The sequence below is a fragment of the Spea bombifrons genome, chromosome 12, assembly GCF_027358695.1.
Source record: "Spea bombifrons isolate aSpeBom1 chromosome 12, aSpeBom1.2.pri, whole genome shotgun sequence".
Taxonomy (NCBI): Eukaryota; Metazoa; Chordata; class Amphibia; order Anura; family Pelobatidae; genus Spea; species Spea bombifrons.
In genome coordinates, this window is record NC_071098.1 from 29,148,662 (window position 1) to 29,160,960 (window position 12,299).

The 12,299-nt window shown below is 44.4% G+C and overlaps 1 protein-coding gene across 1 annotated transcript; it reads right to left on the reverse strand.

Annotated features, from left to right (window-relative positions):
- Positions 1–843: 843 nt before the first annotated feature.
- MED25 (mediator complex subunit 25) lies at positions 844–9,580 on the reverse strand. The gene is made up of 20 exons (XM_053452289.1): positions 9,456–9,580; positions 8,562–8,712; positions 8,132–8,177; positions 7,915–8,039; positions 7,079–7,177; positions 6,514–6,634; positions 6,146–6,302; positions 5,864–5,994; positions 5,484–5,568; positions 5,055–5,287; positions 4,432–4,569; positions 4,257–4,342; positions 3,785–3,842; positions 3,586–3,693; positions 3,155–3,343; positions 2,490–2,597; positions 2,294–2,377; positions 1,594–1,779; positions 1,234–1,441; positions 844–969 (listed from the first exon to the last, which is right to left on the reverse strand). The coding sequence occupies exons 2-20, from the start codon at positions 8,684–8,686 to the stop codon at positions 857–859; spliced, it is 2,400 nt and encodes a 799-aa protein (XP_053308264.1). The 5' UTR covers positions 8,687–8,712; positions 9,456–9,580; the 3' UTR covers positions 844–856.
- Between the last annotated feature and the right edge of the window lie 2,719 nt (positions 9,581–12,299).

The window sequence follows — 12,299 nt, forward strand, 5'->3', positions numbered from 1 at the left end:
TACGACATCAGCAAAGTTCTAGATTCCAATGACAAATCATTAAGCGGAATACCATTCCATAGTGACATCATAAACCAGACTTTTCCCCCAACTTGCCCCGTATTGGCTTCCAGTTCTCCAGGAAGATTTTAGATTTTGAATCTTTACATTCACGCTGTAAATATTTTTTTCGGGAACCCTTTATATTATATATATATATAGATATATATATATATATACTGTCCCCACCAAATAATTCATCGTGTAGATAACTTTTTTTTGTTTGTTTTAATTCCATGTCGTAAAAAAAACACAACAAATCAGCCAAAGGGTTTTTTTTTCTCCAGAAAAGAAACCGCAAGCCCTGAAAGAGCGCCGCCATTCCATTGGTTCGTGATCCTGACGTACGGCAGCGATTGCAGGGCTCCAGCCGACGGGTGGTGAGTGAGGAGCGTGGTGGGCGAGAGCTCCAGTTTCAGTTCTATCACACACCGATACCCTGACAGAAAGCAGATGAAGTCGCTCGTACAACATGGTCCAAAGGTTCTTTACTAAACCAAGCCTTCTTAGAAAGCAGTTTAACCAAAATCTAACATTATCGCAAGGCCTCTGGGAATCTGCTATCAAAAACTACCCCGCGGCCGACCGTTGGGTGAAGAAGCGGGTAGAGGAACTAGACTGAGGCTAGTGATGCGTCACTCCCGGTGGCCCTTGATGTGTTTGTTGGATTAAAACCCCTACAACAGCGAGAGATGACGTCCAAAAGTAGCTAAAAGGCCACTATATCTCACGGTACTATATATACAGTCTTCAGATAAGGTCTATTAGGTTTGCTGGAGCATTGTGTTCCGACTTGTAGTTTTGCTACATATAAAGTTCAAATGAGATCCCGCAAGATGTCTTCTTCCATGACGCTTTGTGACGGCACTTGCTGTAGTCCAGGCTGTGGGACGGGTCCTCGGGGGCCGGCGTTCATCATCATTCCTCCTCCTGGAAATGCAATGAAAGGTAAAGATTATTTGGAGTTCTCCTGCGCTTCTAATAGAAGGAAACGTAATGAACTCGCTGAGTTTTAGGTGGCCAGAAACAAATAGACAAACTTCCGATCGCATCATCCCATGCAGCTCAGGTTAACGGTGGCAGAAAAACCCATTCATTAACCTTACATTCTCTTCACCAACGCCAACTACCTTCAGCAATGGTTCTTGGGCATTTTACTTTTGTTACATTTAAGTCCCCAACGCTCTGACTCACCTGGCATAGGCGCCCTCTGGGTCATCTGATTGCCCCACTGCTGCCCAGGGGCCTGATGCATGAGGGACTGTCCGGGCATCTGGAGCTGCGGCTGGCCCGGGGCCTGGTGCTGCATCTGCTGTCCCATTGCCTGGAGGGGAAGCATGCCTTGCGTGGCCTGCTGCAGGTGGTGCAGAGGCTGCTGGGTCTGGGGCACATTGGCCTGCGGCTGTGATCAAACGGACAAAAACATTACGGGTAAAATAGATAAGTGGGTATTTTTAAGTAATAAGAGGGTGTTATGGTATAGATAGGCCTACGTTTTGGCCATAAAACTCGTAGAGTGGGGTAAATGTAATGATTATGTATGCCGGTACTTACCGGCTGCTGGCTGAGGAGGAGATTGCGTAGCTGGGGATTAGCGCCGGGGTTCTGCGGCCTTAGCATCGGTCCTTGCTGTGAATTCTGTGGCTGACCCGGTGCCTGCACCGTACCCTGCGCGACCTGCGGTGGGGGCTGGGCGGCCGCTTGTTGGGGTTGTTGCTGTTGCTGCACTCGGACGTGGAGCTAGAAGAGGAGACACGACCAGAAAGGTCAGTGAAGGCGGCCTACCGTAAGCCATCATCATCATCACCACCACCACCACCCGGTGATACAGTTGGAAACGCCAAGGGGAACACCGCCGCTAATATTTGGCTTTAACGCTGTATTCCAGGCAAGCCACAAGCACGGGCGAGAAACCTGCTCCAAGTGAATTTCCTGAGATCAAAAAGTTACTTCATACAGAAGGAACTTCATAAAGTTTGGGGTTTTAGTACAAAAAACCCCTGCCCTCTGCTGGAAGCAATGCCTCGTCGTAGCTCTATACAGAGTTTCAAACACTAACCAGACCAGGATATACAAGACCTCAAAACATGAATATATATTTACCTGTCCAGAATGTATCATAGTCAGCATTTTGACTGATTCACTACATATTTTTAAATGCACCACATGCATACATGTTCTATACTATATAATAAAGATACACAATTGTTTCAGGCGGTATACGAATACGTTAAAGCATTGAGTAGAAACGTACCAGATTCTGTGACCTCTGCTGCTCGTCCATCATGGTGACCGGGTTCACGGACTGCATGCCGGCCGCTAGCTGCTGACCTGCCATCTACCGGAAGAGAAGGTTGGTTAGCAAAAGTCTCGCTGAACACGTTGCATTTACACGGCACCCGCCTTCCAGCCGGATCGCGGACCAGCACTCTGCACAAGACCGGGTTTACCTGTTGCGGTACCGCCTGTGCCACTGGAAGTGAAGCAGGCTGTTTGGGTAGAAAAGCTTGAGGGTTGGATGGTACAGACCCAGTAGCCATAGACTGAGCTGCTCCCATCTATAAGCACAAAAGAAGCAACAGTGATGTGGCTGATATAGAAGAAAGCCACCTCCACACACAGACGGCCCAACCACCTAGATGCACTTAGTCTCATAGACCTCGCGCAGATGGGCCACCAAGCCAATACTATAAAAAAAAAAGGCATTTCTCACCACAATTTATGGAAAGACCAAGCTAGCCACCATCATACAAAGACACGCCAGCACTCACATGGCCGCGCCACCACGCAGAGGCATGAAAACAATGATACATGTGCAGGGTGATCACACCAAACATACATGTGCAGGGCCACAGTACATAGAATGACAAATGCAGATTCCACCGGAAAAACACAACATATAGGGAACAGAGATGAGTAAAATCTCCCTTCTTCTGTCCCTTTAAACGTCCCCTTTAAAGCTGGCATCTTTTCTGAATACGGTGGATTTGTTCGCTGCACGTCATGTCGACGCGAAACCTTTTGTCATCGATGATTTATACTGCTGGACGTTCTGACTGCATTCCACGTACGTGGATCGTACGTCCAAACCACAACAATAAAAATATGTCCTTACGTTTCGATGCTGGTCGATCTTCTGCATCTGCACTTGCTTGTGGTTTGTGATCACCTGCCGAATGCCGTTGACAAACCCGCTCTGATCGTAGGGGATCAGACCCATGAAGATCTTCTTTTTGGAGGAGTAAAGAAGCATGAGAACACGGACCTCACACGGGGTGGTGTGAGGAAAATGTACACACCCTGCCTATGGGACAAAAAGTGGAGAAAAATAATAAATAAAAGACTCTTTCAAAGGGCACTGTGATCAGAGAAGGTTTGCGGCTTAACCATAGCCCTTTCCCATATTTACAGATGCTCTTCCCCCTGCCTTTTACAATGACAGACTCCTTAGACCATAGGGGCACCAGTAAATCCGGCCCATGACACGTCACAAGCTATTTGGGACCCACAGGCTGCCGTTTCAACAAGAGCAAGAAGGATACTTACAAATCCATTGCCCATGATACGGTACAGACCCTTCAAAGACTCCAGGTCCTTGTTGGTGAAGTGGAACTGCACCATTCGAGAGTTCCTGAACAGGGGACCCAATGTAGTCTGAACGAAAAGGTAAAATGAATAAAATAAGATTCAAAGGAAAAAAGACTCCATACCATCCCAAAGAAAACGCGTCCAAACACAATCTTACCAGCAGCTGCTGCGGGATGAGCTGCATGATCAGCTTCTGAGGCCACTGATCTGTTTTCCTGTAATGATAGTAAATAAGAGAATAAAACCCCTATTCAGAACCCTTCTGCCCAAAAGGATCAGCCTTCCAAAAGGCTGGCTACAAAAGTACCAATACAGCAAATTTTATTAAGTTAATTAATTTTTTTCTGAGCTGGGTCTGTGCATCTAAGTGCTGTGCTGCATTACAACATATAATAATAAAAATACGGCACTTAACAGATCACTTTAATATTTTCAAAAAGCTACAAGGACTATATTATATATATATATATATATATATATATATTATCATCTGAGAACTGGAGCTTTGATAGGACTTGTTATGACGTAGCTGGGTGGCCTCTCGTGGCCGTATGCAATCAGAGGACAGCATTGACCATGCGCTTGGTAAAAATGTATATTCAACTTATTTTTTGGATACAGATACTTACAGATTTTCACCAGGGTTGACATAAACTTGACAGGGGAGAGACCGGGTAAGCTTGGCGTTTGTATCGACAGAAGCTAGTCTTGGTTTCTGGGGATACCAAACAATGCTTGTGTATAAACGCATAATCATTTATTGTATTAGGAAAAAGTCTTTATTTCTTCTAAGATCACACTTACCTCCTGCCACTCCAGTACTCCGCTCCATGCCAACATCTTGTTGGTCACCGACTGCTGCGTAGCGGGTAACTGGGGGGCTCCGATTTGAGATGTTGTAGGTTGTGGGGCCGCGCCACCCCCTGGTGCTCCGGGGCCCGGCTGCTGCAACAAAAGAGCTTTTTAACATCTTATAAATTCTACCGATTATCATGCATTATTATTCCTAAAAAATAAAATATATTTCTTATTAAAAGAAGAGCATTGTCCAAGGCTATACCCGTTTTCTTTTTACAAAGAGCCATAACTTATAGGGATAATAAAGCACTTTCTAGCTATTGGCAAATCCTTGAGCCCCAAACCACCAGCCAAATTGCACTTGACTTATTAAAGCAGGAGATAGGCTTTCAAAAAATCTGCAGTTGAAAGAAATGATTCTTATTAGCCAAGGGCCACGTTTATATGTTTTGGTGCACGTTTGTATCTTAAAGACGCAAGCGTGTCCTTGCATGTCCACAAAGAGTTAAAAATTGCTCTCAACAATAAATCAGAGTTAGCCAACAGAACCGAGCAGCTGGCTGGCTATAGACTCATCACTACGATTAACACCAGATCGGGACGGCCGATATCTGGAATATTTTCAGTACCATGGGCTGTGGGACAGGCTGCTGTTGGGCCGGCTGCTGAGCTAGTAGCCCCGTGGCAGGTCCAGGTCCTGTGGTAACAGTGGAGACCAAACTGGGCTGGGAGGATGGAGTGATCAAGGAAGCAGTGGAAGGAGCCATCTTTGCCGGTTGTTCTTGAGGCAACGTGGGAGCCGGGGGCTGGCTGAATGGAGGACCCACAGCTGGAGCCGGCGGGATTGGGTTAAGACCTGGAACTAAAAACAAAAAAAGAAGAGAAAAGCATGAAAACATAAAAATAATATGATGAGAAAAGCTTGATTTAGTCCACATTTGTAACTGGTGAATGAGGCAGGTTCTCTACAATAGGGTCTGCCCCATGAGCTATACCTCTGAATCATCTTCCCATTAGGACAGTTCAGACTGTGTAATAGGAGGTATTGCGATACTCACAACGGTTTTGGATGCCATTCTTCTGGATCTTTGCCGCTTCAACTGCATTCTGTGCAGCGGCATGGGCCGGCGTCATCGTGTTGGGCTAAAACGATATGCAGGAGCTGATCATTTCCGCCAATCATAAAAAACATTGAACTTAATTCAACATGAAAAGAAATATATATCACTCGATATCCGACTGACAAATGGCTGCCTTGCGTATTATACCGGGAGAAAAAAAAAATAGCAAGCTTCAACAATGAGCTCCAACCGTGAGGACACCAAACGTCGTCATTATTATTATTATGCAAAAGCATAAAAAGGAGATATTCCTAAATTACATCAGGCAAGCAAAGAAATACAGCATTGTAGACTCTCTTTCATGCGCAAACGCTTACCATGTATGGAGGCTGGACGGGAGGCAGCTGATGCGAGGAGGCAGCAAGGAGCGGAGGCTGTACCACTGGGATCTGTGGCTGTGGAATGGCTTGTTTGGGTGGAGGGACGCCTGGGGCAGTTGTAACTCCAACTGTAGAAGAACAGGCAAAAGGTCATTTTGCGAACAAAAACGGAACGTGATGAAGATACTTATGCAATACTGACGCTTCTATAAGCATATAAACTGAAGTTATGTCTCCTTAATACCAAAGTGGTACCTGTAGCCAAATGAAAGCACTAACCGGGAAGAACCATGCCTCGGATAAGTATCATGTGTCGAGGGTCCTGGCTGTAGTCCTTTGGCTGTGGTTCGATCATACCCACCGGCGTGGCTTTCTCAAACAGCGTCCGCAAAGCAGGCAGCTTGCGCGGAGAAATGACAGAGAAGTGGATACCCCTCTGATTAAGAAGAAAGAGACAAGAAAGTTAGTATTCACGTCAAACAGCTAGACACCTAAAAACACATTAAACTTATGACAGCATGTAGAAATAACACAGCGAGGGATTAAACACGCATGGGATAGACATACGGCTCCTGAATCTAAGACGAGACCAACGACTGATTAGGGTTTGAGTCGTTACAGCAGGGAAGCATATACCAAACGCTCACCTCTCCGATCTTCTGAACCAGGTTCTCTGTTGTGTACCCGGAATAGGTTGTGCTTTCTACAGCCGGCAGAAGATACGGAGGCGAGTTGCAGATCAAGATGCACACCTTGTGCGTTTGACCTCTGAAAACCACAGACAAGATACAATTACGTTACGTGTTAAATAAATCACTGAAAATCCTTTTATTGCAGTATTACGATTAACATGCCATTCGACCTGCACTGCTGTAAAGGCGACGTATAATATATCAAATACGGTAAAACTTTTTTTGGAGCAGTATATCAGTATTGCTGCTACACTGACAACTGAATAAGTTGCAACCTCACAAGCATTCTGAAATAAGAGACTAGATTTTTCCATCTACAGGTTAGAAATTCGATAATATTCAAGAAATTCGAGTTAATCATAAAAAACTGGCAATATAATATATACTAAATATGTTAGAACAAATATATACACCTAGAATAGGAATGTCAACAAGAGGTTCACGTCAAGAACATGATGCAATGGATTCTAGACTGCCAGGCAGGTAAAGTTAGAAAATGTTTTAGGGCCACGAAACTCACATCTGTTCCCTCATTTTTTTGAAGTCATCAAATAGCTGTAGGGCTGTGCTTAGTCCTTCTGCGATGAGACTGCAGCTTTCGCCTCCTCCACCCATAAACCTGCAAAACAAATAACACTCGGTGTGGAGGCAATGGGAATCTCCGTCCAAAGGACGAGCCCTTGTCTTTAATCCTCATGGAAAGGAAATGCACAGCTTTATTCTCTACAGGGAATTCAGTAAACGATGTTGCTTTATTAGCGTTCATATTCGTCTCGTATGACATCGCCCTCCATACTCAACATTATAAAGACTCCACTCCCGGAACCTGCTTTCTAATAGGACTATGAAGGACTATGTTTACCTAAGGAGTGGTTCTGCTGTCGGTTTTCTGTAAATATCAATTTTATTTTTCACGTTTTCAATGTGTAGCAGCTCCAAAAATGTAGCACACGAGACATTTCCCTATATCTATCCCCTTGCATCACGGAGGGCTGGTGGTCTTGAGCTCTGCCCTCGGTGGGCAGTGGTGGCAGATAGCAGAGTAATCATAATGACAACTCCATGACACTTTTTCTGCCTCCACCATGAGACCAGCAAAGTATCCAAGCTCTCCATGTAACTGGAAATAGTAGAGACGCTACGGCATTAAATCCCTGTTCCAAAGCATCGGAAGCCTCACTGCAACCAGAAATTAAATCTGGCTTCAACAAAAAGGGACTCCGAGATATAAAATACGGAGGCTAATTTAAAATAATAATAAATAATATTATTAATCTCGGGATCAGATTTCAGTTAAAACCCTGATATGTCTACTCAGGACAATGTTGTCATTGCACGTTGTGAAAAGGTTCTTACACAATGCTGTCCAACCACTGGACGAACTCGTAGGCGCTGCTTGTAGGGGCATGACACTGAACGTAAGACTCCGGAGCGCAGTCCACGGTGTTAAAGACCACGAGACTGTACTGAGTGCCGCCGTACTGCCAAAGAAAAGATTTAGACAAAGTTATATCCAGAAACCAGCAAAGGGAACGTGACAGCCGTTAAGTATTTGGGGGAGGGGGTCACTCACGTCCCCTCCAAAGTCGGTCTCTGCTGGGGGGCCTCCATTAAAATATCTGTGGAAGACATAAATCAGAGTTAGCACACATAGGAGGGTTCAAAATGAAAAATGTTTATTTTATGTATATTGAAAATAACTGTTTTTTCGTGGGAAAAAGAATTAAAAAAAATTCGGGGGTCCTGCTTCATGGTGCTCAGACCAATATCGTCCATCACATGAAGAACGCCCGTGGGGATCGAATGACCGACATGAATGACAGGTGCCATTTCCCTTAAATCTGCTGCCCTTTTTACTCACCTCCCTGATTTGATTAAAATAATCTGTATAATTGTGGATTTTAAAAACAGACGTTTACTTCCATACTAACGTGTCTCTGTCTGTAATACGTGTATTTGGCAAATGACGCAAACAAAGGCGTCGGACGCGTCCAGTCACTCACTCTATCGCCGGTAGGAGATAGTGTTTCCTCAGCGACTCGAAATAAGGTCCCAGGTTAGCCGTCCCCTCTATCACGAACACAACATCCGACACGACTCCGCCGGGCCCGGGGGTAGAGGCATCCATCGCGGGAACCGTTCACCAGCCGCAGCCTGTAAAGCAAAAGCAGCGACTAATCAGACCCGTTTGGCTAATAAATGTTAATAGGCACCAGCCCCCCAATTAATAAAAGGGCCACATGCAGCCGGCGTGGTTGTTACATTCACGTGGCCCTAAGTAACACTCGGCTGACGCTCACAGCGCGTTCCGTCACTTTATTCCAAGCCTCTCTCGCTTGACAGTCACATCACCTTAGTTACTAAAATTAAGGATGCTTTGGACGTCGTTAGGCATTAATGTCCAGGTTTTTTTTTTAAACTTTATTTCTTTTTGATGATTAGAATTAAATGACTCTTGTTAAAACGTTCTTGAGTCAACTTGGCCTGTCTTTGGACCGAAGTGTGTCCTGTCCGGGCTAAATGATTTATTACGGAAAGCGAGACTCGGACGGCTTAAACGTACTCATTTATTTATAAATTGTAACCGGTGATTCGCAGGAGCAAAGCCAGGTCTCCGTGCCTTAAAGTTCAAGGAGTATGTTGTATTTTATTAACTAAAAATTCCCACTAAAGGGGGCCATATGGTTACCAAGGTAACTATTACAGTAAAGACACACGAAATCCCGAGGGTCCTTGAAGGATTAACCCACTAACTGCTAGAAGGTTGGAAGCTCATCCCCTACTACTCAGTGAGGTCCTAACACAGCTATGGCTCAGCAGGTACCCTGTTTATAGGAGTCTGAAAGCTCAGCCCGTTTGGGAAGCACCCCTTATTTACCCCAACCCCTCAGCCTCACCTTAATGTATACCTAAGGGTCACTTGGAGACTTCCCCCCAGGGGAGGAGGGTCCTGTGGCCCCCAATAACCGGCAATAAGGTCCAGGAGATGCAGTACCCACACTTCCACCCGGAAGCGCCCGCCCGCTACACCACTTCGCAGACGCAGGGCACGCAGTCGCACGCCGAGAGCTCAATGCAACAAACTATCTGGGTTTGATTGGCGCTGCCTGACTTCCATTTCGCTGTCAATCAGGGAGCGCGCACATGATGTGGTTGGCGGAAGTAAGTGTACACTGCTGTTCTGGTTTGCGATATTTCAGTTACCTTCTCTTGGTTGGCAGGCTCTTCCTTCCTTATTAATTATTATTTATTATTATTAATATTGTTTTTCTACTGTCCTAAAAAAAACAATAAAGTGTGTAGAAACAACAGGAAATTTTATAAAATGCCTTATTTCATTACATAAATAGGTCACAAAGTCAGAAATGTTTGAGAAAAGAGTCCCTCTTTGTCCATTGTAAATAGTGGGCACTAGAGTGCCTGGAGTGAAATGGGTTAGGCGTGGTGTCCCAACATCCCACCGTGCAGCGTGGCCTTCCCGCCGTGGCGCTTTTTTGGCGCAGTGGGGATCATGGGCCGGTTGGGCAGATTCTCTGACCTCCCCTGACCAGCCTAGGGAGCTGTGTTGCTGTCCACGCCACCAAAACAGCCACCCACGCGGCCACCCCATAAAGCTGAGTACAACAAGGTGGCTCTTTGGCTAAGGGTTGGTTGGTTGAGTCGCTTCACTGCCCGAAATACTTGTTACGGTCATCCCTTCTTTCAGACCCTTCCCGACGTTATGGGTTCATGGAGACGTTTAAATCTTGTGAACGGCGAGACTGACTGCACCCACTCTTTAGAATCTGTGAAGGGTTTGGGTGTGGGAAACAATCGATTTTATGTTAGCCAGATGCTGAAATTTTGTATCCCAACATTTTGACCTTGTAATGCCAGCTCCAGCCACCAGTGGGCAATAGAGCATTGCCCTTTGAGATGAAGGATTTACCCCGTGGCCAACAGACATGTATTTGGCTTTCAATTCTAAGCTTCTGCGTCCGAAAGTGATGTGATGGAAAGGTCTGCGCCCCTCGATGGGTTTTAGTTATCGGTTTGCCAACGCATTTTACCTGGTAAACACCATCAAGGGATTATACTCATCTAACGGTTAACCCGATTTAATTTTCCATAACGGAGATTATTGAGACAGCCACACTGATCGCATATAAATAATGATATCCTTGCTGGGCAAAGTACGTGAGACACCGCACATTCCACTTTTTTTTTTACTGTATTTAACTCCCATCACTCCTGTGTTCCAATAGCCCTTTATCACTCCCATCACTCCTGTGTTCCAATGGCCCTTGATCACTCCCATCACTCCTGTGTTCCAATGGCCCTTTATCATTCCCATCACTCCTGTGTTCCAGTGGCCCTTTATCACTCCCATCACTCCTGTGTTTCAATGGCCTTTTGTCACTCCCATCACGCCTGTGTTCCAATGGCCCTTTATCACTCCCATCACTTCTGTGTTCCAATGGCCCTTTATCACTCCCATCACTCCTGGGTTTCAATGGCCCTTTATGACTCCCATCACTCCTGTGTTCCAACGGCACGTTGTGTTCGCTGATCCAAGTTTAAGTTTAAAAGGCTAATTGATCGTTAGAAAACCTTTTTATGTTACAGCCAGAAGTGTCCTTGTTTTCAGCTAAGTGACCCCAAACCTTTGAACAGTAGAGTACAAAACATAAAATGTTATAGGCGAGTAGCGTTAGGTCTCTAAGGTTAGAAAAGGCCATCGGATTATATGGAAACTGAGTGAAGTATTCCGTACGTCAATGTTTTTGTTGAAAATATTCACAGGGGCGCATACATTAATCCCCGTGTTTAGCAGAAGACAAACTCAGGGATTAGCGCTCTACAAACTTCCACGAGTCTCGCTGAGCATCCCGGCTTCTGTGACTTCAGTTCTGTTTATTACTAACGGGGGGCCGGCGTTAACTTATAGAAATGGTTAAGAAGGTTTAACAGGGTCTTGGCACCCTGAGACCCAAACTGAGTCTGCCCTTCCATATCGGGACCGTGTCTGAAAATCGGGACTGTGCCACGAAAACCGGGACTGTTGGTATGCAATAAATAAAGCCCATATTAAAAAAAGACACAGAATACAAAAGTTGTATTAAAAAGCAGTTCTAGGTAAAAGTTCTAAACTGCTTATACATTTGACCCGCTGATTGTATTTGTATTAAAATCACTTTTCCTACATATAATTCTATTTAAAAAAATGTAAATAAAATCAGGGTGATGCCCCTTAGAGAAAGTTTGGGGCGATCCTTGATTATTCTTCACACGTTTCGGGTAACAGCGGGTAGAACACACAGTTTTTTTTAGAGCACAGAGAAGATTGTAGTCAAATGTCTTGGTTTACATGTAAAATATATGACCCCGTTACTAATAACAACCGCGAGTAAATATATAACTATATATATAGATCGGCTTCTTTTCCCGTACACTGCGTATGGTTTTATTTTTAGCTTCCGGACCTTTGAGTGCCTGGGGTTGGAACGTAACCTGATATTTAAACAATTCTTTCACGAAAAACAATCAATCAATAAAAAACAAATACAAGAAATTCTTTAATTTTTTTTTTCTTTACTTAAAATTAATAAATTACAAAAGTTAAGTGCTTAGTTTTTTTCTTAAAAAAAAAAAAAGTAACAAGTCCCCAATAAAAAAAACAAAAAACCGAAATGTGTGTATATATATATATATATACACACACACACACATTATATATATATATATATATATATATATATATA